The sequence below is a fragment of the Salvelinus alpinus genome, chromosome 6 (assembly GCF_045679555.1).
Source record: "Salvelinus alpinus chromosome 6, SLU_Salpinus.1, whole genome shotgun sequence".
Classification (NCBI taxonomy): domain Eukaryota; kingdom Metazoa; phylum Chordata; class Actinopteri; order Salmoniformes; family Salmonidae; genus Salvelinus; species Salvelinus alpinus.
Genome location: NC_092091.1, coordinates 40907849 through 40934678, shown reverse-complemented (window position 1 = coordinate 40934678; position 26830 = coordinate 40907849). Strand labels below are relative to the sequence as shown.

The following is a 26830-nucleotide window of genomic DNA, read 5'->3' as shown; positions in this document are numbered from 1 at the left end:
GGGTGTACCCCCCCATACTCACCAGACCTTGTACATGACCCAAAACAACCGCTCAAAGTTGAACAGGTTTTAAAGTGGTAGAAACATTTATTTTGTAACTCAAAATATGTCACTAAACCACGACTTATGAGGCGAGGGACAAGACAATTTCATGGTACTGACCTTTGTTCGACAATCTATTTAAAAATTAGTTTGCAATATAAATGTCTTACACATGTTTTATTACAAATAAAACCATTAAATAAATAAAATTTAAAAAGAGCAAGGCTTACAAGTGAAATTAGTTGTTTAAGGCAGAATAAGATCGTGTGATTGGAATAGTGGCCAATAATACTCATCAACACATGAACAAAGATGTTAGTCAGATAGGTCAGATAGGCTGAGAGTAAATTCGGCTGTTTTTGTGAGAGAAAAAAATTCTAGGTAAAAATCTTGGGCTCCAAGGAACAGTGTAGTAGAACTCTGCATTGAAGATCAAATCATCGCCCTCTCGGCTATTGACATGTAGGGTCTTGCAGAGAAGCATAATAAGGAATTCCGGTTACAAAGTTGATTCACAACACAGCAAGCATAAGAGCTGCATCGGCCTGTTTGAAAATGGTTGTTTCAAATTTCAAAATGCGCGAATCACAGGTTGTAAGGTGAGAAATACTTCGAGTTAGTAACATTATCACAGCCATTTAATTGCCACTCGTTTCCTCGCATTATTCATCTGGATCGGGTCAACCTTGTGAAATGCAAGTGTGGAGCTATGCTAGCTGCTGGCTAGCTCATTGGCTAGCTCTTTGAAAACAATGACAACTGCTGTGCTAACACATGACTTGTGTAATAATAACAGGATAGCGAAACCTTGCCAACCTGATAAGTATTATATTCCTATGGAATCCATCTTTATTTATCCATATACTTGCTAGTTATTAACTTTAGCCACTGGTATTACTTTCACACCACATTCATCATATTGCGTTTAGATGTAGGTTAAAACTTTAGATATTAAGTCTAATTATGTCATCAGAAGAGCCAACCCTTTTCTACAACTTACATCAAATATCTCTTCTGCTCTCTGCATTTGGACTGCTCTCACAGTGGATGTCAGTCACTGATAATTAGAGTAGTTGACTGACATGGTTTACAGTGCAACACCATCATGTTGTGACTTAGTTTGTAAAAAAAAACGCAATAGTTCGCAGGAAGCCAGAAGTTAAATAAAATTACATTCCAACTTATTTTGTTGATTGTCTGTATGCTTGAGCCCTTGTGCAGTAGGGAATTTGAGAAAGTCAGAATGGAATGTATAATTAAACAGAATTTCCAAATGTGTGTCTGTTGGAGACTCATTCAGTTCCTCTCTGCTTACCTCATGTTAAAATAAAAGTCTTGCTTTTTTTGTGCAGGTATGGTGCACGTGCAGGACTTTTATTTTAATATGAGGTAAGCGGAGAGGAAGTGAGTCTACAACATACCTGCACAAAGAAGCAGATTTGTTTTTTCCCCCTGCATAAGGACCTACCCTACGGACAATCTGAATAGTAAATTGAGATTGAATTAGATTTAACTCCTGGCCTTTGGAGGACTATTCTGTTTTTTTGCAAGCAAATTCCTTGCAACATTAGTGTGTAAATACTAGTGTTGCTAAAAGTAGCTACTTGTGACTGTTGCAAGAGCCTTATGTAATGAGGGCTCTGTCTCTTTAGCCTGGGTGATCTACCCCCATGCCTCTTTTCTCCTGCTGAATAATCCTAATTGGCTTCTTATAGTTGTCACCTATCTCACAGGCTCTGTATGTCATGCCTTCTGTCCATTATGTGTCTCTCTCGTTCTCCCCCTCGCTCTCTCTTTCTGTCTCTCGCTCCTCTCTCAGCTCCCAGAGAATCCAGGCAGTTAAAACCAATGCAGAGAGCAGCCTGGAGAGGTTCAAGGCCTATGCAGTCTTCCAGGAGATAAAAAAGAAGCTGGAGGAGGTACCTTCATTACTGTGTGTTATCTGTTTCAGTTAACAATTATTGCTTCATCCTCTAAAGTAGGCTAAAATGGCACAAAATGAAACAATGGCTATTGGAATACGTCCTGCTTATGCTGCAAACCCTCATTCTGTTTTCACACCAACATGTTTAGACCTCTTTTCTGTTCCTTTTCACTGAAAATGTGTATATTGTGACCTCTGATCCATTTCCTCCACACTACAGCCATATGAGGGTTATTCAACTTGATCATACCGTACTACATGAAGGAGACAAACTATTTCCATTTCTCTTTCCACTTCGACTGCAGCACACTTGGGTCCCTTCCCGGAAACAGGCTTTTCTCCATGTCATATAATGATAAAGTTATGTTGTTTGAACCAATCAGATAAATGGTCCTGCACTCTATAAAGCTGTGTGTTTATTGGCAGCTGCTTTGCTCCTTCTGACCTCATTACTACTATAAACATCACAAGCTAGATGATGGCAGATCTCTCTCCCCCTCACTCACTCTCTCTCGCTATCTCAGTTTCTCGCTATCTCTATCTCTCGCCTTAACACAGCCTAGCCATCAGTGAACAGCAGTGCTGTTGGGTCCAAAATACACAACTAGACCTCTATTACACAGACAGAAATAAACGGAACCAAACTAGTCTGCAACTCTTTTGACTCTGGATGTGCAACATTCATCTCTTGTAGGGATGCACGATATATCGGTGAACATATCGGAATCGGTCGATATTAGCTAAAAATGCCAACATCGGTATCGGCCCAATGTCTAGCTTAATGCCCCAATGTGCAAAACCGATGTCAAAGCTGACGTGCATACCTATATAACGTAGGTACATGATGTAATGATGCCATGTAAAATTTTGCGCTATATGTGCAACACAGCATTCCTAAACTAGCCCACAATGTCTGCTGTGTGGATCGAGCAGTCAACAAGTCGAGCAGTCATTTCAAAGAGGAACAACATTCAGCAAGACAACTCCAAGGCGAAATCCATTAAAGCCAAGATAATGGTATTCATTGCCCTTGACAATCAACCGTTGTCTGTCGTGGGTGATGTTGGCTTTTGCCAACTGGTCGAGCACCGGTACACACTACCAAGTGCGCTATTTTTCAGATGTTGCCCCACCGGAGTTACACAGTAATAGCATCACTGCTGTTAGCGTCACGACATATATACTATGGAATGCCGTACGGGTCTTTGCGTGTCAAAAAAGATGTACAAAAAAATCTACAAACACCGGCCACGAACGATGTGTTTACAATACCGCGACAGCAACTTCTGGGGTAGCTAGCTTTAGCTTGGTACCTAGCTGGCACCAATACAACCAGCCTGAAAACCAGTAGAACCTGGAGTCATTTTCATTATTCTTGGCAATGATTTAGGAATCCTTGTGAGTAAGTATTAGCTAGGTTGCCACTTGTTCTTAGTCTATAGAAATTGAACTTCAGTTCATGAAAATACATAGCTAGCCAGCTACTTAACCCTTTTGCCCAAAGCTAATGTTATAAGCAGCCAGCTAGCTTCATCTGGCAAGTGAGGCTCGACCGCACCAGGTTATGTGATGTGAAGCTAGCCACAATAAGGATTAGGCACAATAGTGGAATTTGCGGTTTGCCTTCAAAATAAAGGTATGTCATTGACAGTAATACAAATAGTATAATTATGCCATACTAAGTCCACTATTGTGGCTAATCCTTACTTTGGCTAGCTTCACATAGATGGGTCCGAACACCATTTAATCAAATAAGAACTGTCTCTAAATTAGGGTAATTTTAGATGATGACACCTAGCTATATACAGTAGGGAGAACAAGTATTTGATACACTGCTGATTTTGCAGGTTTTCGTACTTACAAAGCATGTAGAGGTCTGTAATTGTTATCATAGGTACACTTCAACTGTGAGAGACGGAATCTAAAACAAAAATCCGGAAAATCACATTATATGATTTTTAAGTAATTAATTTGCATTTTATTGCATGACATAAGTATTTGATCACCTACCAATCAGTAAGAATTCCGGCTCTCACAGACCTGTTAGTTTTTCTTTAAGAAGCCCTCCTGTTCTCCACTCATTACCTGTATTAACTGCACCTGTTTGAACTCGTTACCTGTATTAAAGACACCTTTCCACACACTCAATCAAACAGACTCCAACCTCTCCACAATGGCCTAGACCAGAGAGCTGTGTAAGGACATCAGGGTTAAAATTGTAGACCTGCACAAGGCTGGGATGGGCTACAGGACAATAGGCAAGCAGCTTGGTGAGAAGGCAACAACTGTTGGCGCAATTATTAGAAAATGGAAGAAGTTCAAGATGACGGTCAATCACCCTCGGTCTGGGGCTCCATGCAAGATCTCACCTTGTGGGGCATCAATGATCATGAGGAAGGTGAGGGATCAGCCCAGAACGGCAGGACCTGGTCAATGACCTGAAGAGAGCTGGGACCACAGTCTCAAAGAAAACCATTAGTAAAATCTTGCAGCGCACGCAAGGTCCCCCTGCTCAAGCCAGCGCATGTCCAGGCCCGTCTGAAGTTTGCCAATGACCATCTGGATGATCCAGAGGAGGAATGGGAGAAGGTCATGTGGTCTGATGAGACAAAAATAGAGCTTTTTGGTCTAAACTCCACTCGCCGTGTTTGGAGGAAGAAGAAGGATGAGTACAACCCCAAGAACACCATCCCAACTGTGAAGCATGGAGGTGGAAACATCATTCTTTGTGGATGCTTTTCTGCAAGGGGGACAGGACGACTGCACCGTATTGAGGGGAGGATGGATGGGGCCATGTATCGCGAGATCTTGGCCAACAACCTCCTTTCCTCAGTAAGAGCATTGAAGATGGGTCGTGGCTGGGTCTTCTAGCATGACAATGACCCGAAACACACAGCCAGGGCAACTAAGGAGTGGCTCCGTAAGAAGCATCTCAAGGTCCTAGAGTGGCCTAGCCAGTCTCCAGACCTGAACCCAATAGAAAATCTTTGGAGGGAGCTGAAAGTCCGTATTGCCCAGCGACAGCCCCGAAACCTGAAGGATCTGGAGAAGGTCTATATGGAGGAGTGGGCCAAAATCCCTGCTGCAGTGTGTGCAAACCTGGTCAAGAACTACAGGAAACGTATGATCTCTGTAATTGCAAACAAAGGTTTCTGTACCAAATATTAAGTTCTGCATTTCTGATGTATCAAATACTTATGTCATGCAATAAAATGCAAATTAATTACTTAAAAATCATACAATGTGATTTTCTGGAGTTTTGTTTTAGATTCCATCTCTCACAGTTGAAGTGTACCTATGATACAACTTACAGACCTCTACATGCTTTGTAAGTAGGAAAACCTGCAAAATCGGCAGTGTTTCAAATACTTGTTCTCCCCACTGTAGGTAGCTAGCTAACTATAGCTACTGAAACAGGTTGTCGTTTTGCTATGTTTTTGGGGAAGAACATTGTTTGCATCCATGAGCTAGCTAGCTTTTTTTATGAGCAGCAGTAGTGCGCGATACAACTTTTCCAGCATCGTAGTATACGTATCGATAAATCATTGTGACATATGAAATACGAGTGATAGTGTAATCAGTGTGTAATAACTACATAAAAAAATGTGTGGACCCGTTTAAATTATGTGACGTGCCGTCATATTCAGGTACTGATTGGTCAACAAGCTTATTTGACACGTCAAATAGTGTTAAATAGTATATTTTTTGACACGCAAATACCCAAACGACGTTCCATAGAAATCCTGGTTGAGAATGAAACGACTGAATAACGAAACAGCACAGTAAGTAAGTGAAAGAAATAGGTTTTGATTGTTTTACTGGTAATGGGGACATATGTAAATAACAACAAAATAACTTTTTGGTCTGTGTGTGTGTGTAACCTTTATTTAACTAGGCAAGTCAGTTAAGAACAAATTCTTATTTACAATGTTGGCCAAACCAGGTGATGCTGGGCCAATTGTGCGCCGCCCTATGGGACTCCCAATCACGACCGGATGTGATACAGCCTGGATTTGAACCAGGAACTGTAGTGACACCTCTTGCACTGAGATGCAGGGCCTTAGACCTCTGCGTGTGTGTGTGTGTTAACTATTTAACTGTACTAGAATGCTTAAAAGGCCGCAACACTTTTTCATATCGGTTATCGGTATCTGTTTTGTTTTTTTTGCAAGGAAAATATCGGAAATCAGTACCGGCCAAAAATGTCATATTGGTGCATCACTATCTCTTGTCCTACTTTAGATTTTACAAGTCTGTCTGGCAGCAGTGGAGCAGTGCTGGCGATCTGGTTCGCATTAGGATCTCTCACCCAGAGGCGGCGCTCCTAGTGGCCAGAGACTTTAATGCAGGGAAACTTAAATCAGTTCTACCAAATTTCTATCAACATGTTAAATCTGCAACCAGAGGGAAATAAATTCTAGATCACCTGTACTCCACACACAGAGACACGTACAAAGCTCTCCCTCACCCTCCATTTGGTAAATCCGACCACAACTCTATCCTCCTGATTCCTGCTTACAAGCAAAAATTAAAGCAGGAAGCACCAGTGACTCGGTCTATAAAAAATTGGTCAGATGAAGCAGATGCTAAACTGCAGGACTGTTTTGCTATCACAGACTGGAACATGTTCCGGGATTCTTGCGATGGCATTGAGGAGTACACCACATCAGTCACTGGCTTTATCAATAAGTGCATCGAGGACGTCGTCCCTACAGTGACTGTACGTACATACCCCAATCAGAAGCCATGGATTACAGGCAACATTCGCACTGAGCCAAAGGGTAGAGCTGCCGCTTTCAAGGTGCGGGACTCTAACAAGTAACAGTGACAAGTAACACTGAGGCATGCATGAGAGCATCAGCTGTTCCGGACGACTGCGTGATCACGCGCTCCGTAGCCGACGTGAGTAAGACTTTTAAACAGGTCAACATACACAAGGCTGCGGGGCCAGATGGATTACCAGGATGTGTGCTCCGGGCATGTTCTGACCAACTGGTAGGTGTCTTCACTGACATTTTAAACATGTCCCTGATAGAGTCTGTAATACCAACATGTTTCAAGCAGACCACCATAGTTCCTGTGCCCATGAACACAAAGGCAACCTGCCTAGATGACTACAGACCTGTAGCACTCACGTTCGTAGCCATGAAGTGCTTTGAAAGGTTGGTAATGGCTCACATCAACACCATTATCCCAGAAACCTTAGACCCACTCCAATTTGCATACCGCCCAAACAGATGATGCAATCTCTATTGCACTCCACACTGCCCTTTCCCACAAGAGATGACACTGACCAATCAGGATGCAAAGACCAAGGTGAGAAAATACACTGAAGGCAGAAGGAGGAGCTATTGCACCTAGTCACGTGGATTGTCTCACAGACATCGTAAAACTGTGCGTCAGACAAAAACTTTTCAGAGAATCTATTACTGTTTTGGCTAACCGGGCTATCTGCATTGTGTCCCGCCACCCACCACCCGCCAACCCCTCTTTTACGCTACTGCTACTCTGTTCATCATATATGCAAAGTCACGTTAACCATATCTACATGTACATACTACCTCAATCAGCCTGACTAACCGGTGTCTTTATGTAGCCTCACTACTGTATATAGCCTCGCTACTGTATATAGTCTGTCTTTTTACTGTTTTATTTCTTTACTTACCTATTGTTCACCTAATACCTTTTTTGCACTATTGGTTAGAGCCTGTAAGTAAGCATTTCACTGTAAGGTCTACACCTGTTGTATTCGGCGCACGTGACAAATAAACTTTGATTTGATTTTGGTGTAATGATATTCCACTATTATGTATCTGATAATCCACAGAGGTTTCAATATTGTATTCATATCTGGACTGTGAGAATATGTAATTACAGGAAGTCAAACATTCTATCCCTTGTTACACATGTTCAGAAAATAGTTTTCCAGTAGCCTAATTGATCATTAATATATGATTTTAGTATGTGTGTTTTCATTGAATTCTTTGCAGTTCTTTTAATGATTTTATAAAGCCCATGGATCAAGGAATGGTTTAACTAAATGTGAAATGTTTTGTTAGGGATGAATTTTTTTTTTTTTACCGTTGCCTAACATCGGAGTCCTTTTTCCCCCATATTTGGACATGACATTATGATATAGTACTGATTATCATTCTTAATACCTTGTATCTCTGTGTAGGATGGGGAGTCATTTGTGAAGAAGATTGGGGGGGTGTTTGCCTTCAAGGTAAAGGATGGTCCGGATGGTGAAGAGGCGATCTGGATAGTGGACGTGAAGAATGGCAAGGGCTGCGTTCACAATGACACAGGTAAGAACAGCAAGGGCTGTGTCCACAACGACAGGTCAGAATGAGAGGTTTCGTCCACATTGACAGTAAGAATGTAAAAAGCTAGTTGTATTTTTACAGGCTGTATTGTGATTGTTGTGGTCTCTCTGTATTTCTCCCTTTCTTGCTCGCCTCTTCCTCTCCTCCTTCTCCCCTTCTAGCAAAGAAAGCGGACTGCACCATTGCCATGTTGGATGCAGACCTGCTGTCCTTGATGACGGGGAAAATGAACCCACAGACAGTAAGTATTACTTGGCCTTGGTGGGGCGTGTTTAGACTCAACAAACTCTTTTCCCCCATAGTTGTTAGTAGCGGACTTCTGCTGTTATTACTTTAGGGAGTTGATATGCTGTATTTTAGTCAGTCTCTTTGTTTAAGTTTGCAAACTTAAACAATCTTCTTAGACTTATGGGTGTGAGAGAGGCTGTCTATTCTAATTGGTCCATTTCAATATTGAGTTTTTACATAATGGCGTGGGCTGTACTCCTGTTCTTCATGACCTCTCATTTGACTTAATTTCTTTAGTCAGTCAGTCATCAGCCAGCCAGTCAGACAACTGTCAATAGTGAAATAGAAAACCCTACTATGGTATGTTAGCTAACAAGCTTCAACACTGAGTTTTTAAATTGAAATGATTATACAAAATTCTTGCCACCAACAGAATGTTATATTCATACAGTGCCTTCGGAAAGTATTCAGACCCCTTGACTTTTTCCACATTTTGTTATGTTTCAGCCTTATTCTAAAATTGATTAATAAAAAGTTTTTACTCAGCAATCTACACACAATACCCCAATACCCAATACCCCAAAGTGATTTTTTTAAAAATTGTTTTGCAAATTAAATAAATTTAAACTGAAATACCTTATTTACATAAGTATTCAGACCCTTTGCTATGAGACTTGAAATTGAGATCAGGTGCATCCTGTTTCCATTAAGCATCCTTGAGATGGTCTACAACTTGGAGTCCACTTGTGGTAAATTCAATTGTTTAGACATGATTTGGAAAGGGACACACGTCAATATAATGTCCCACAGTTGACAGTGCATGTCAGAGCAAAAACCAAGCCATGAGGTTGAAGGAATTGTCTGTAGAGCTCCGAGACAGGATTTTGTCGAGGCACAGATCTGGGGAAGTGTACCGAAACATTTCTGCAGCATTGAAGGTCCCAAAGAACACAGTGGCCTCCATCTAGAGCTGGCTGCACGTCCAAACTGAGCAATCAGGGGAAAAGGGCCTTGGTCAGGGAGGTGACCAAGAACCCGATGGTCACTCTGCCAGAGCTCTAAAGTTCCTCTGTGGAGATGGGAGAACCTTCCAGAAGGACAAAGATCTCTGCAGCACTCCACCAATCAGGCCTTTATGGTAGAGTGGCAAGATGGAAGCCAATCACCAGTAAAATGCAAATGACAGCCTTTTTGCCAAAAGTTTGCCAAAAGGCACCTAAAGGACTCTGAGACCATGAGAAACAAGTTTCTCTGTTCTGATGAAACCAAGATTGAACTCTTTAGCCTGAATGCCAAGCGTCACACCTGGAGGAAACCTGGCACCATCCCTATGGTGAAGCATGGTGGTGGCAATGTTTTTCAGCGGCAGGGACTGGGAGACTTGTCAAGATCGAAGCAAAGATGAACGGAGCAAAATACAGAGAGATCCTTGATGAAAACCTGCTCCAGAGCGCTCATGACCTTAGACTTGGTTGAAGGTTCACTTTCCAACATGACAGCGACCCTAAGCACACAGCCAACACAATGCAGGAGTGGTTTCGGAACAAGTCTCTGAATGTCCTTGAGTGTCCCAGCCAGAGCCCGGACTTGAACCCGATCGAACATCTTTGGAGAGACTTGAAAATAGCTGTGCAGCGACACTCCCCATCTAACCTGACAAAGCTTGAGAGGATCTGCAGAGAAGAATGGGAGAAACCCCCCAAATACAGGTGTGCCAAGCTTGTAACGTCGTACACAAGAAGACTCGAGGCTGTAATCGCTGCCAAAGGTGCTTCAGCCAAGTACTGATTAAAGGGTCTGAATACTTATGTAAAAATGTCATTTAAAAAGAAATACATTTGCAAAAATGTCTACAAACCTGTTTTTCCTTTGTCATTATGGAGTATTGTGTATAGATTGAGGGGGGGGAAAAACTATTTAATCAATTTTAGAATACGGCTGTAATGTAACAAAATGTCAAAAGTCAAGGGGTTTGAATACTTTCCGAAGGCTGAGTATACAAAACATTAAGAACACCTGCTCTTTCCATGACCGACTGACCAGGTGAAAGCTATGATCCCTTACCGATGTCACTTTTTTTCTATTGTGTTATTGACTGTACACTTGTTTATTCCATGTTTAACTCTGTTGTTGTTTGTGTCGCACTGCTTTGCTTTATCTTGGCCAGGTCGCAGTTGTAAATGAGAACTTGTTCTCAACTAGCTTATCTGGTTAAATAAAGGTGAAATAAAAAAATAAAAAACTTGCTACATTTATTTCAATCGGTGTAGATGAAGGGGAGGAGATGGGTTAAATATGTTTTTTTCAAGCCTTGAGACAATTCAGACAAGGATTGTGTATGTGTGCCATTCAGAGGGTAAATGAGCAAGACAAAATATTTTAGTGCCTTTGAACAGGGTGTGGTAGTAGGTGTCAGGTGCACCGGTTTGTGTCAACAACTTCAACACTTGGGGTTTTCACACTCAACAGTTCCCTGTGTATCGAGTGGTCCACCACCCAAAGGACATCCAGCCGACTTTAATTTAAAAAAAAGTATTTGGCATAATTTTCTTGATAAAACGCTTCCCTTGTTGATTAACTTCATCAACACAGTCTAGACTTTTGCTATGGGGCACAGTCTTTATTAGCCGGATCTCAACACTGGCCTCCTGATAGGTGATCCTTTTAGAAAAGAGCACATTAACCTTATTGTTTCGTTAAGTAGAACACGTTCTGGAATAAAAAAGAACGGGTTCAATATGAGTAACGCTGCAGTCAACGTCTGTGTTATTTTACTTTTAATTTGCTCTGTTTGTAGGTATGTCTGATTTTGAATGGAATTTTGTATACTAAATTGTGGTATAGGAACTCGGCTCTGAATTTGTAAGGGTAGTTCAGGGCTCTCCAACCCTGTTCCTGGAGAGCTACCGTACTGTAGGTTTTCACTCCAACCCTAATCTAGCGTACCTGATTTTTAATAATTAGCTGGTTGGTAAGCTGCACCAGGTTAGTTACAACTGGGGTTGGAGCAAAAAATCGACAGGAGGATGGCTCTCCAGGAAGAGGGTTGGGATCTTCATCGTGCAATGATGTCATACTTGTTTACCTTAGATCCAACTGCACTATTATCTATCGTTCAAAAGGTTGACCATGGTCCATTTCTTCTATAGTTTTTCCCCAGGTTATATAATGGTGCTTTTGTAATGGAGGATAGGCGTGTCTTTGGAACTACAGTCTCACCAAGGAAACCTCCAGGGCTTCTGTTACGATGTCTATCGTTGTTGCTTAAGCCGGGTGTACACTAAACAAGTACATCGAGTACATCTGACAACATGTTCACACTTGTAGCTCTGAGAAGGCCTGCATGCTTAGTGCTCACTCTCATATTGAGCTGTAGCCTATATTGGGCAATACAGGGGGGAGAGATTTGTCCATGAAGGCTGCCTGTTTAGTTAATCTGGTTTCACTTTCCCCAGTGGTTTTTCACACACGCTGGGTGCAGTGCCAAACCCGTTAGGGTCACTGTGTTAGTGCTGCCTGCCACAAGGCACAGGCAGTCCCCGGCTGTCCTATATGCCCCTCTGGTCTGTAGATCCTGCTGCTGCCCCACTTTCCACACTGATGTTAATTTCTCCATTTTAACTCTTTAAACCAGGCAGGAACACACACTACCGGAGTATAGCCGGTCAGGAATCATTTCATAATTGTTTGTTTTCCGACCCACTCCAGAAGAGTATTTCCCCATTGTGTTGTCTGCAGTGTGATTTACTTTCCACTGCTCAAAATGGAGGCTGCGCTTTGACGAAGAACTGTTTGGAGAGATTAATTGTGTGTGCAAGATATGTGTTTGTGTGTTTAATAAAAAATGGTCTTGTGCTATGCCCTCCCAAAAAGCAGCTGTGAAATTAGTATTGCTTGCTCTCTCTCTCTCTCTCTCTGTGTGTTTTTGATTCTAATGACTGACTCTCTATTCTGATCCTTAGGCGTTCTTCCAGGGCAAGCTGAAGATCACAGGGAATATGGGAATGGCCATGAAGCTCCAGAGTTTGCAGATGCAGCCAGGCAAAGCCAAGCTGTGAGGTAGAACCTGGGGCTACAGTCAGAGGTTACCTCCCTAGCACTATTCTAGTATCAGATCTTCATATCCTAACCTGAACCACTAGGGGTTACAACAACAAAACTGGTCCTAGACCTGCACTAAGGGGTAACTTCTACCATTTCTCTAGCTCAACAGCAGCCACCCCCATCCAACTCTAGTAGTGTGAGGAGAGGAAGGACCCGCACTGTAGTAAGAGCGAATGTGAGGAGAGAAGGATGAGATGGAATAATGGATGAAGAGAAAGACTGTTCTCCCTTTCGCTCTCTGTGACCCCTATGTCTTTTTCTAATATATTAATGACCAGAACACACTAGAGATATACTATATGGGTGCACTCTAATCTCACTCTCCCAACTGTATAGTTTTCTTTTTTTTTTTTTTTTTTTCACCTTTATTTAACCAGGTAGGCAAGTTGAAAACACGTTCTCATTTACAATTGCGACCTGGCCAAGATAAAGCAGTTCGACACATACATCAACACATAGTTACACATGGAGTAAAACAAACATACAGTCAATAATACAGTGAAAAATAAGTCTAGGTAAGTAAGTATAGTTAGGGGGCTAAGCCTGCAAATCTGGGTGAAACCCTATTGTATTTGATGCAGTTTATTATTATTATTCGGGTTCTTCCATAAATTGTGTGAAAAAAAAATCTAAATCACGTGAGTTGTGGATCTTTGCAAGATGGTAAAGGACCAAACCCTCTCATGCAATGCCATGCCAATTGGCCACATGGTGGCACTATAGCAAGCGATTGAAAATGCTAACTTTGAAAGGTCATAACCCTCACTCCTCATCACCTAGAGTCCTAAAATTTGCTACATAGGACCCTCTCCTCACAAGGAACAAATTTGCCTCCAGGACCCTGAAGGTCCACTATGATAGATTTTCTGCCATTTTTAGAATTTTGTAAAAAAACACCACTCAACATTACTCCTCTGGCACCGAATGACACATCTGTACAACACTTGATACATGGCATCTATGGACCAAGCTCTCACATGTTTTTCCAGGACAGCATGTCAAACAACATGGCTGCTACTGATCAATAAACATTCATGTGGATGTGTTCTGGCACATGAATGCATATAACTCCGAAACCGATATTTGTATTGTAACAACTTGGTACACATGTTCCAAACACTGTCAAGACTCAACATCTCTACGCACATTCAGATCGACCAAACAATGGCGCTATAACGGGGACATGTTTATATCTCTTGATCCGTTTTAACTCAGACCGATGAGTCTAGCTAAGTTATAAAGTATGATTCAGTTTGGCCACATGGTGGCATTGTTGGACAGAACAATTCATGCGAGCTCATTGCTCATAGAACCCATATTGTTTGAGAAAAATTATTGGAAAATATTACATTAAAAGCGTATTGCGTGATCTGTTTGATTTTGAGTTCTGATAATTGGCAAGCTTGGTAAGGAGTACAGAAGTAGCTCGTCCTAGGGCAGCTTTTCCAATTTGTCCTGATGGTCGCAAAGTGGTCCCACAGCTTGAACCCCGGCATTGCATCTTCCAGCTATATTTTTATATTAATTCATTTTGATTTATTATGACTCAGAGAAGATCTGTTTGTATGAAAATTATGTAATGAATTTAATCATGCCCCTCTCATCTAGCAATGTCTGATCTTTTTTCCCCAATAAGTTTCATGTGGTAATGGATATATTATTGCTCTTGACATTTGGGACAGTACAATACATGAATTATGCTATCTCAGAGCTGTGCTATAGTCATTTCTCCTTATTCAGCCTTTATGAGATATAAAACACTGAAGTGCCTCTCAGGTGTGCAGTATCCCCTGTTACTTTATGAACAAGTGTAAAACTATTGATAAGGTCTCATCTGATTCATAAAATCTGAAACAAACCTGAATGGATGAACCACTGAATTAATGTTACTGTGTTACTTTCAGCCATGTTGTTGTGACTGACCACCTGAACGACTGATGATGCTAAAGGGATTTCTCCTAAATAAACGCTCTCTGTTACTTGCTAATAAATGCTGTTTAAAAATGGTATTCTCCCTCTTTAAAAATGGTTTACTCATAGATAGGCATGAAGGATAGGAGGTAGACTCATAGATAGCGGGAAATACAGAGGTGAAAGTTGCAGATCCCAATTACTGGAGGCCATACATAGTCTGCAGCTCTACCACTAACCATTCTTTTTTTCCCTTGAAAATGTTTTAGATTTGTTATATTATTTTCCCCTAACCCTACCACCGCTCGCTCCCCTAATTGGAGTAAACTAATGGACAACAACACTTAGGCTTCTACTTCCAGATTATACATACTATATACATTTTACGGACAGTATATTTTACATTAGTTATAATTTGTTTGTTTTTAGTCCCATCCTTCAGCTATCCTCAACCCCTCCCATCTGTCTCTGAAGACCATTGAGTTTTGATTTGCCATATATTTTTCAACTGTGATGTTTCACAAAAGTGCTGAACCTTTCTATTCTCATAGCTTCTACAGATTGTAAATTAAAGATAAACATTTTCAGAATTAACTCCAGGTAAATGTTGCATTTCTTCAGCCAGTCCTGAACCTGCGACCACAAACAGTCTACATATGGTCAGTACCAAAACGAAGGATCTAATGATTCTGTCTCTTCACAGCAAAATCTGCAAAGCTGGGATGGTTGTATCCCCTAAATATATATACACTACTGTTCAAAAGTTTGGGGTCACATAGAAATGTCCTTGTTTTTGAAAGAAAAGCTATTTTTTTGTCCATTAAAATAACATCAAATTGATCAGAAATACAGTGTAGACATTGCTAGTGTTGTAAATGACTATTGTACCTGGAAATTGCTAATTTTTTATGGAATATCTACAGTCCTGAGACCGTGCATGTGGAGTGAGCATGGAGAGAGATCACGTTCAAACTCCTCTCATGCTGCTGGTGTATTGGTTGGAAAATGGAGAGGAAAGAATGGTGGTGGAGGCTCAGGTGAGAGATTTGTTTTCTTGTGAAAATCTGATTATTCCCTAGATATTGAAATCAGGACATTATCAAGGGCCATCCAGTTTCACAGGCATGAGTTACATATGTGCCATTCTGCGGATGAACTGTAACGCTATCTGAAGAAGAAAATGAAGATGCCAGAAAAATGAGTGCCGGGAAGAAGAGGGGTGGTCAACTGCCTTTAAATTTATTTAGGTTTGCCCTAAACTTTATTTGGGGTATCCGGTTGATTGTGGGGGTCTGCATACTGAGAAATGTATTGTAATTTAGACAGACAGACTTGGGAAAATATACACTACTTAGAAATGTCCTTGTTTTTTAAATAAAAGCACATTTTTTGTCCATTAAAATAACATCAAATTGATCAGAAATACAGTGTAGACATTGTTAATGTTGTAAATGACTATTGTAGCTGGAAACGGCAGATTTTTTATGGAATATCTACATAGGCGTACAGAGGCCCATTATCAGCAATCATCACTCCTGTGTTCCAATGGCACGTTGTGTTAGCTAATCCAAGTTTATAATTTTAAAAGGCTAATTGATCATTAGAAAACCATTTTGCAATTATGTTAGCACAACTGAAAACTGTTGTGCTGATTAAAGCAATAAAACTGGCCTTTAGACTATTTGAGTATCTGGAGCATCACATTTGTGGGTTCAATTACAGGCTCAAAATGGCTAGAAACAAAGACCTTTCTTCTGAAACTCATCAATCTGTTCTTGTTCTGAGAAATTAAGGCTATTCCATGTTAGAAATTGCCAAGAAACTGAAGATTTCGTACAACGCTGTGGTCAGATTAAGCAGATGCTAAACTACAGGACTGTTTTGCTAGCAGACTGGAATATGTTCCGGGATTCTTCCGATGGCATTGAGGAGTACACCACATCAGTCACTGGCTTCATCAATAAGTGAATCGATGATGTCGTCACCACAGTGACTGTACGTACATACCCCAACCAGAAGCCATGGATTACAGGCAACATCCGCACTGAGCTAAAGGGTGGAGCTGTCACTCTTAAGGAGCGGGACTCTAACCCGGAAGCTGATAAGAAATCCCGCTATGCCCTCCGATAAAGCATCAATACAGGACTAAGGTCGAATCCTACTACACCGGCTCCAACGCTCGTTGGAAGTGGCAGGGCTTCCAAACTATTACAGACCACAAAGGGAAGCACAGCCACGAGCTGCTCAGTGACACGAGCCTACCAGACGAGCTAAATTACTTCTATGCTTGCTTTTTTGCAAGTAACACTGAAATATGCATGAGAGCATCAGTTTTTCCGGGACGACTGTTTGATCGCGCTCTCCGCAGCCGATGCGAGAAAGACCGTTAAACAGGTCAACATTCACAAGGCCGTAGTGCCAGACGGATTACCAGGACGTGTACTCTGAGCATGTGCTCACCAACTGGCAAGTGTCTTCACTGACATTTTCAACCCCTCTCTGTCTGAATCTGTAATACCAACATGTTTCAAGCAGACCACCATAGTCCCTGTGCTTAAGAACACTAAGGTAACCTGTCTAAATGACTACCGACCTGTAGCACTCACGTCTGTAGCCATGAAGTGCTTTGAAAGGCTGGTCATGGCTCACATCAACACCATTATCCCAGAAACCTTAGACCCATTCCAATTTGCATACAGATCCACAGACGATGCAATCTCTATTGCACTCCACACTGCCCTTTCACACCTGGACAAAAGGAACACCTATGTGAGAATGATATTCATTGACTACAGCTCAGCGTTCAACACCATAGTGCCCTCAAAGCTCATCACTAAGCTAAGGACCCTGGGACTAAACACCTCTCTCTGGATCCTGGACTTCCTGACGGGCCGCCCCCAGGTGGTAAGGGTAGGTAACAACACATCCGCCACATCGGCGTCCACATCACCAACAAACTAACATGGTCCAAATACACCAAGACAGTCGTGAAGAGGGCACGGCAAAACCTATTCCCCCTCAGAAGACTGAAAATATTTGGCATGGGACCTCAGATCCTCAAAAAGTTCTACAGCTGCACCATCAAGAGCACCCTGACGGGTTGCATCACTGCCTGGTATGGCAACTGCTCGGCCTACGACCGCAAGGCACTATAGAGGGTAGTGTGTATGGCCCAGTACATCACTGGGGCCAAGCTTCCTGCCATCCAGGACCTCTATACCAGGCGGTGTCAGAGGAAGGCCCTAAAAATGTTCAAAGACTCCAGCCACCCTAGTCATAGACGGATCTCTCTGCTACCGCACGGCAAGCATTACCAGAGCCCAAGTCTAGGTCCAAGACGCTCCTAAACAGCTTCTACCCCCAAGCCATAAGACTCCTGAACATCTATTCAAATGGTCACCCGGACTATTCGCACTGCTACTCTCTGTTAATTATCTATGCATCTCTGTCTTTTCTTCACGCAAATGATGGGGATTTGGGCCCATTCCCGAGAAACCAGTTTATCCTTCGTGGATACAGTCCTTAGCCATGGTATATTGGCAATATACCACAAACCCCGAGGTATCTTATTACTATTATAAACTGGTTACCAATGTAATTATTATATTGTTAAAATTCCATAGGTCATATTATTCGTGTTAATTCACAAGTTGAATCAGGTATGCTAGCTCTGGAAAATCTGGGGTCCCTGAGGAGAGGTTTACAAACCACTGATTTAGGTATCAGTTCTCAATTGACATAAGACATACGTGAGTCTTTCACATGACACCATAATTGGCCATAGTCATAGTTCACATCTAATGGCATAACACAACAGATTACATAAACTGAAATATTACTCTCACTCACGGTTGAAAAAATAGAACTGTGCACCAACCACTCCCCAAAATATTCAAATGAGCCGCTGCCCCAACATTTTAATTATCACTAAAGGCCATGGTATTTTTTTTCTTGCAATATTGCGGAGAAATGTTGCGAGCAATAGTTGCTGCAACAATTTTACATTTGAAAATGAGCAACCTTTTATCTGGGGTATCTTGATCGGCAGTGCCACATAGTGGGCAATTTTTAGGAATCCTCCAAACAGAGCCCAGATATGGGTCATGTGATAAGTCTGCTCTTCCAAAATATTTAGGAAGAAATGGCGATTGTTTTTGAGCTCAAGCGAGAGAAAATCGACTCCAATGTTGGCCATTCATGTCTCATATGTTGCTTATTTTATCATGATACGTTAATACATACATACTGTGTTCAGTTTCAAGTTGATATATGAAGTCTATTATTCAAGTCCATGTTGCTCATTGCGCATCAGTGCTCCAGTGTCTCATACCAAACTCCTATGCCAGCTAAATTGCTTGGCAATATTGCCCCCCAAAAATTACCAATGTATCATGGCCCTAAAAGAGCCAATAACCCTTTTGTGAACTGCAAAGAACCATTGAAGGGCTCAAAGGGGTTATTTGAGTCATTATGGTTCCACATAGAACCATCATCTTTCCCAAAGAACCTTTGAGGAACCCTCTTTTCTTAGTGTGTACTGTATCGTTTAAAAAAAAATCCTGATTTAATTATCTAATATTATGAGAGCCTTGCCTTCAAATGGGACATAATTCAGCCAGAATATCCTCTGAGAAGTGTCAGAGGGAATATGGAAAGACAGGCCTGCTGATGGTGGAATTAACATAATTTGTGATACAAAGAAATGTCTACCGAAAGAAGATAGCATAGCATCTGATGGTAGGTATAGGCTGCTTCTCAAATGGCACCCTATTCTCTAATATACAGTAGGTCCCAATGGGCCCTGATAAAAAGTAGTGCACTATATGGAATAGGGTGCCATACGGGACGTACACACAGACTAGAGAGGGACCTTATGCAGAACGTGTGTGCTATTATGACACATCCTGTCTGTTGCCGTTTTTTGGAAGACTCTTGTTTCCTGTCTATATGAAATGTCATCTTCAAAACAAATATCATTTTAAGACAAGCTGGAATGATATGAGTTCTCTCGAAATACTTTAATGCTAATGCTAATAAGTTTATAAGCTCATATGATATTGGTTCCCCTTTGGTGGTCAGTTGCAATTTTTTCATTGATCTTTAATAAAGCTTTTCTTTCTTTAATCTCAGGCTCTGCAGTTGTTCGACATTATATATTGAGAGGATTTTTAGGCTTTTGAGGGAAAAAATTGCTAATAACACAATGGTACTGCCACCCCTGGCTCACTGGTTCACGATAGCTCTCTTTTTGTACTTGGCTCAAAGAAAAACAGGGAATGTATGATTCCGCATCAGCCAAGATACTACATCCAAGATACTTTCGGTCCAAGATAGTCTCACTGTGATACTAATCCATGTTGATTCATGAGCAATATGAAAGTTATCCTTGTTGAATCAGAACGGAAATTTAAAAAGTCCCCTTTTCTTTCTTTCTACAGAACAAACTAATTGCAACATGAAATGGCCTCATTATTATATGGCGATTGGAAAAGACCTGTCTCAGACCATGAAAAAAAGAAAAGTTTAAAAGCAAAGAATTTTGTGCTTTTGGCTGTCCTTCAGCTCACAGTTTTTTCTCTTCTATCTTTTCTTCTCCCCTTCTTTCGCTGAACTTTCCCTCTGTCACTCCCACTCTCCTATTACATCTGGTAGGGATCTGTGATCTGAAAGTGACTGTGAAGTTGCTGTGGCTCCTCTCTATCCTGCTATGTGACTGTCTCTGGTTCGACTGGACACCAGACTACCTTTGTCACTGCTAACCTCCCTCCATCAGAGAAGGTAAAGAATGCATGTATTGTATAGATATGCTGTAATTATGTAGGTATCTATATTATATATGTGCTATGTATTATGGACTGGCTATGTATGAATTGGTAACGTGCCACCAATCATATACCGTTATATTAGAAAAGGACTGTTTGTATATGGACTGAGTGGCAGTGTGCGAATAAGTGAATAATAGTAAGCTGTACAAGTGTACAGCTGTCCAGATGTGTATGAACTTTTACAGACTCACCTACAACTTGTATAAAAATATATATTTTTGACAGCTTGTGAGTCATTGATTCAATGTTGTTGTGTTTTTTATTTTATTTTTTAGCTTTAACGAGTCCTTTAGGTAGGTGTGAGAACATGATATCTGTTTATGAGTAGTATTATGCATGTGGGGTTGAATATGCTCCATTTGTTACAGTCGTGGTGTCTGGTACGTGTGTGGGGATATACTCAGGATCACATGTGTAGGTTTGCATGGTTTTTAATTGTATTTATTTTATCTGACGTGAACATAGACACTTGGCTGGTGTTCAGACACACACACTGTGAGGCTCCGGGGTCTGGCACACACAGGCTCTTGGCTGGTGGTGTGGTAGCGACACACACACATACACACACACACACACACACACACACACGCAGTGCCTGTTTGGAACTTTCTACTGACTGGCCGTAGGACCAAAACACTTTCTCTACTGGGACACTTTCTGCCTGCTGGGAGAATAATATCACCATTACAATGCCTTTATTGTTAAAAAACATTTTTCACTCGACTATATGGAAAATAGAAAGAAGTTACAGTATAAAGAACGTGCTGTAGGTCAACCCATATAATCGTCACAATAAATGAGAGAATGGATTTTTTAAATACGCCAAAATAGGAACATAATGTCTATCACTAAACATTTTCAACACAAAAGCAGACGGTTTAATCTTGTCCCAGACAATACACGTTCTGTCCTCGTTAGCCTGCTGTTTCGCCAGGAGGCCTGCTGTTCTGACAATGTAACCAACTTTTCTTTTTTACACACACTCTTTTTTTAAATCTCATGTCCTATGAGCCACCTATTCTATATACACACATACACTTTTATGTTTGGTCATCTATTTTTCTGTCTCAATAGCACTTGCCTCTTTAGAACCATTGCTTGAAATCCTCTGTAAAGCTGTAAAAGAAAGTAGGAAATATTTTTCCTTGGTTACTGATTATAGTTAAAAATATATATATCCATTCATTGATTTATCACACTGTTATATAGACCCCTCTGATCATTGGTGCTTCTGGGCAGCTGAGGTATCTGAGGTAGCTTGACCACCAGGCACGACCAGCAGACATGGCCAGCCCCAGGAGGTCTCTCTTTCAGGGCCTGAGTGTGCTGCTCCTGGCCTTGGCTCTGGTACACTGCCAGCCCCCTCTGGAGCCCCAGAATGAAGAGAAGAAGGAGGAAGAACCCATGGAGGAGACAGAGATAGAGACCTTTACAGTCCCGGCTGTAGTGAAGGCCGAGCCAGTTGTATGTCCAGGGGAATGTACCTGTACAGAGGGAGCGGTGGACTGTGCTGGGGTTGACCTCATGGAATTTCCTAGTGAGCTGCCTGAGAGCACACGCATTCTCTCGCTGCAGGTGGGTCACACACACCCAACACAACACCCACATTCTCTCCCTACAGTTGGGTCTCAGACATCCATTAAATACATCAGTCAGAATTGACAGACACTCCCAATACCTGATAGATCTTGTTACAGGTGGGTCACACACACCTAAAACCCGATAGATCTTTCTTCATAGGACTGATTTAAGGTTTAAAGCACATAAGTGAGGGCTGGACATGTCCAGGGTAGGAGTACATTTCTCTAAGTCAATCAAAAATGAATGAATGAAGCGTTGCTGTTCTGCCAATAATACTTTTGCCTCCTCTTCGTCTCAGAACAACCAGATAGAGGTAGTAACCATTGAGGACCTGACACGTCTGCAGCAGCTGGAAACACTAAACCTGCAAAACAACTGTATGACCACGCAAGGTAAAAACCAGACAGAGACTTAGAGAGAGCTAGGTAAACCAGACAGAAACTGAGAGAGACAGACATTTCATCTGAAAATAGCCAAGGGAGCAAGTGACAGACAGACAAACATTAGTCTGACCACGCAAGGTAAACCAGACAGAGGGACATAGAGAGAGAGAGAATCAAACGAAAATAACAAAGGACTTAATTAAGGGGACAGAGATCTGAAAGTAGCTAGGGGAGATGCAGACAGACATTTAGTATGGTTGGAAGTTGTTCAATTTGTTGACGACAAACTGTGGGAGCTCTGTTAGTGTCTGTTAGTGTCCTGTTCTCTCTGGGATTCACTGTCTAGGTCCATGTCGAATCGGAGCCTCCAGCTATTTTACTGGTTTGTTCGTTTATTCTAAACCCCATTTAGCTTTTGCAGAAGCAGCAGCTACTCTTCCTGAGGTCCACAAAAAACACAAAACATTGATACACTGATAGACAAGGACAGTCACACAATTTTTAAATAAAACGATATATAAACAACACAACAAAAAAGAATAAAAACAATACAACAAAATAATTGTGTGCATTAGAGTGTGCCTGTGTGTTCGTGTGTCTCCTCACAGTCCACGCCGTTCCATTTGTTTTTTGGGGGCGACAGGTAGCTTAGTGGTTAGAGCGTTGGGTCAGTAACCGAAAGATTGCTGGATCAAATCCCCTAGCTGACGAGGTAAAAATCTGTCGTTCTACCCCTGAACAAGGCAGTCAACCCACTCTTCCCCGGTAGGCCATCATTGTAAATAGGAATTTGTTCTTAACTGACTTGCCTCGTTAAATAAAGGTTACAAAAATGTGTTGTTGTTTAAAGGTGATTTTGCTGTTTGCTTGAGTAATTGGAGATGGAAGGGAATGGCTCTGTGTGTTGCCATGAATTTGTTTTGGACTTGTGGCCTATGTATGGGTGTCTGTTTTTTTATTTATTTTTTATTTAACTAGGCAAGTCAGTTAAGAACAAATTCTTATTTTCAATGATGGCCTAAGAACAGTGGGTTAACTGCCTTGTTCAGGGGCAGAACGACAGATTTTTACCTTGTCAGCTCGGGGATTCGATCTTGCATCCTTTCGGTTACTAGTCCAACACTCTAACCACTAGGCTACCTGCCAATTATGCAGACAACATAGAATTTCTGTCACAGTCAAATTTCTCATGAAAACTAGAAGAGAAGCAGTTAATCTCTCGTCAACCATCAGCCAAGACAGACTGGCATGCATGTTGTTGATGTTAGTTCTGTATGTGCAGTTAAAGGTGCTACACTTAGTATAAAAAATAAAATAAATTGCATTGTAATTTAAAAAAAAATCCATAATATATCTGGTGCTAATAGTGGAATGATAGTGTTTAACAGTATTACTTACCCGCCAGTGTTGTGATTGGCTGTGCTATTCGCTTATTGATTTCTCCCGCCGGAGTGGCATCTGTTGTCAAACTGGGAAAGCTGTTCTGCCTTTGTGGATGTGTTATCTAGTGGAAAATGCTGGTTGCAAAAATTCTACACTGTTCGCTCAATTTCAGTTTATGTGAGAAAACAAGTACTGAATAGTGTAGGGAATCATTGTACCATCGTAATCGCTGTGAAATATATTTTTAATAACAAAAAATAACCTGGTAGACCAAATCCACTGTTTGAAGCTGGCAATGGTGGAAAAAGTATTCAATTGTCAATTGAGTAAAAGTTCTAGATACCTTAATAGAAAATTACTCAAGTGAAAGTAACTCAGTAAAATACTATTTGAGTAAAAGTCTAAAAGTATCTGGTTATAAATGTACTTAAGTACAGTGGCAGAAAAAGTACTAAATTGTCATACTTGAGTAAAAGTAAAAAGTATAAGTCAATTCTACATCAAATTCCTTATATTAAGCAAACCAGAAGGCACGATCTTCTTGTTTTTTAAATTTACGGACAGACGGGCACACTCCAACACTCAGACATAATTTACAAACACAGTATTTGTGTTTAGTGAGTCTTCCAGATCAGAGGCAGTAGGGACAACTCGTTACATTGATAGGTGCGTAAATTTGAACCATATTGCTGCCCTCCCTGAGCATTCAAAATGTAACAAGTACTTTTGGGTGTTAGGGAAAATGTATGGGGGTAAAAAGTACATATGTTCTTTAGGAATGTAGTGGAATGGAAGTAAAAGTTGTCAAAACTATAAATAGTAAAGTACAGATACCCATTAAAAAACTACTTAAGTAAAGTATTTAAAGTATTTTTACTTAAGTACTTTACACCACTGGAAGCTGGTGGACCAAAACTGAAAATAACTTTCATTTTGGTCCAACAGCTTCAAACAGCTGTGAAAACTTTATTTTTTGTTATTGAAAATATATTTCATAGCGATTTAGATGTACAATTATTTAGAAAATGTTTTATTGTCTAAGCGAGGGAAATGCTGTAAGTTAAGAGGTTGAGGATTATAATAAATACTGCTTTGACGTCATCCAAGCAAGCCAAATGTGCACTTCACATTTCCATAGCGTAGCACCCCATATTATCGGTATATTCAACAGCGTTTAAGAAATATATTACCTTCAACAGTATTATCTTGTGATCAAGCCATCAATGTTTTGTGATTATTGGTGTCGTGAAAATGCTAGCTAACGGGTTAGCAATTAGCATGTTTGAAATTTCTGTGGAAATACTACTACTATCAGCTTTTTGATAAGCGGTTTAGCAAAAAAAATATGTCCCGTATTATCGGCATACGGTCTCCAGTTATTGGCCACCATACTATTTTGTTCAATTACAAGATATATCAGTTTAATTTTGTTCAAAAAAAGAGACCCCAACCTCGTATCTGAAGTGTTTACTAGATAGTTGGCTAGTTTGCTAGCCTTCCAGTGAAAAAATAAATATACTTGCCTGAAATCTGTTAGCTATATTTCAGAGGTAAAAAATTTGATATTAAATGAAGTATGGTCTGTTGCGCAGTCTAATTTTCCAATATCCAGTGTCCCACAAAATGTGTATATATAGTACATGTATATATATTACTTAAGTAACATAAATTGAAATGAAAATTGGTGGTCAGCTAGCTAGAAGGGTGTCTTCAGTCGCAAAACGTACTGTTATTTTCCAGTCCATTTAAATGTTGAACTCGAGGTGATTTAATCCTCTAACCACTAGAGAGTGTCCGAAGTTAGGGGGTGTCCAATGTTGGGGGGAAATTAGCTACCATAAAACTCATATCATATACAGTGTCAAAGTTTATGATCGCTATGTTTGATGTACAGTTACAAGATGACATGCCGTCATACCCTTAGTTGTTCTGAACAGAATGAGTTTATGTTTGTCTATTGTAAAGAGAATTTGCCGCTGCAAACGCACCTGAATGCACTCATGACTCTTTTCTATGCCCACCAAAATGATCTGTTTCCCTGAATTGCATTGTCAAAGCCTAACAGTGTAATATCGTATTTTATAATTTATACTTTACAACTCATGTTGGCAATAGAACAGGCTTTCAAATTATACCCACCAGACCCAGATTGCGATTTATAATGGACATTTTTGGATTGTGTAAACAACAGTAATTGTGTGAGGGCGGTGATTCAGGGTTGTATTTCAAACAAAACAACTACAAGTGAGTTTGCTCTAGTTCCTCAGCGGCACAGCTAGGAGAGCTCAAAAAAGCTCCTTGTAATTGAAGACTCTTCTTTGAGTCATAAAAGTGCATTGAAATTACTTAGGAACTGTCCACACTTTGGATAAGTATGCGGCCACTTGGAGACACCAGTTAGTCCTCTAACTCAAATCCTTATGTTGCACCTACCACACATTTTCCAAGAATATTCTTATCGTGTTACTGAATGTATCCAGAGTATTTTCAGATTTGGTTATCAACAAATGCAGCGAAAAGTACAGTTAATTTAAAATTCACAGAAAATCAACGGTGTAATGTTTGGATTCGGTCTTGTCAGGTGAATTGTTGTGTCTTCACCTTTGGTCTAATACATTTCCTATCATCTCGAAACTGTTCCCTTTCAATTGTTAATATGCATATGCTTTTCATATTTCTTCTGATAGAAACATTTACATTTAGCCCTATCCATAGGCTAATTCCCATGAGTGTAAAGGGTTAAGGAAATACAGGCTGGCACCACATTACTACAAGACAAAACAGCTCGCTCAATCAAGCAGGATGGTCTTGTAAGTATAAAAGCAAAGCTTGCTTTCATGTAAGTCTATATATGAGTAGCTGTGGCCAGTACACCACCACCTGCTGCTCAGCTGATTGGTTGGCATACTGTAAATTGAGAAATGTTATGACTAAACTTAACAAAAAGAAGAAGAAATTATATTTTCCAACAAAGATAAATTACATAAAACACTATGGGAAAAGACATTGGAGTACTGTAGCTTAAATTATATCATGGGAAGAAAACCCAATTAATCTCCATCGTTCATTGAAGCTGATAGGTAATTTATAACAAAAGTTTTCGATATTGCCAATCATTTCAGT

General features: G+C 40.7%; 2 protein-coding genes across 6 annotated transcripts in view; both read left to right on the top strand.

The window, feature by feature from the left end:
* Nucleotides 1-492: 492 nt before the first annotated feature.
* On the top strand, nucleotides 493-20583 carry LOC139578692 (sterol carrier protein 2-like). 4 transcript variants are annotated; one of them, XM_071406635.1, is made up of 6 exons: nucleotides 493-641; nucleotides 1862-1961; nucleotides 8145-8274; nucleotides 8454-8533; nucleotides 12483-12579; nucleotides 20188-20583. In XM_071406635.1, the coding sequence occupies exons 1-5, from the start codon at nucleotides 598-600 to the stop codon at nucleotides 12576-12578; spliced, it is 450 nt and encodes a 149-aa protein (XP_071262736.1). In that variant the 5' UTR covers nucleotides 493-597; the 3' UTR covers nucleotide 12579; nucleotides 20188-20583. The 4 variants fall into 4 exon arrangements, with proteins under 4 accessions (XP_071262736.1, XP_071262735.1, XP_071262734.1 ...); XM_071406634.1 differs by lacking the exon at nucleotides 20188-20583 and adding an exon at nucleotides 12726-14633; XM_071406636.1 differs by lacking the exon at nucleotides 20188-20583 and adding an exon at nucleotides 1395-1431 and having other exon boundaries at nucleotides 519-641; nucleotides 12483-14633.
* LOC139578691 (podocan-like) overlaps nucleotides 20185-26830 on the top strand; it is a 22994-nt gene continuing 16348 nt past the window's right edge. Inside the window, exons 1-3 of one of the 2 annotated variants that reach the window (XM_071406632.1) lie at nucleotides 20185-20313; nucleotides 20729-21935; nucleotides 22240-22333. In XM_071406632.1, the coding sequence (XP_071262733.1) occupies nucleotides 21645-21935; nucleotides 22240-22333 (385 nt within the window). In that variant the 5' untranslated portion in view covers nucleotides 20185-20313; nucleotides 20729-21644. The remainder of the gene's footprint in view (nucleotides 20314-20728; nucleotides 21936-22239; nucleotides 22334-26830) is intronic. The other variant, XM_071406631.1, reaches the window with a different exon arrangement.

Coding starts and splice junctions, on each gene's coding strand:
- LOC139578692 (XM_071406635.1), top strand. CDS start 598: ATGGTTGTTTCAAATTTCAAAATGCGCGAATCACAGGTTGTAAG. Junction 1,962..8,144: donor TAAAAAAGAAGCTGGAGGAG/GTACCTTCATTA, acceptor ATCTCTGTGTAG/GATGGGGAGTCATTTGTGAA. Junction 8,275..8,453: donor CTGCGTTCACAATGACACAG/GTAAGAACAGCA, acceptor CTCCCCTTCTAG/CAAAGAAAGCGGACTGCACC.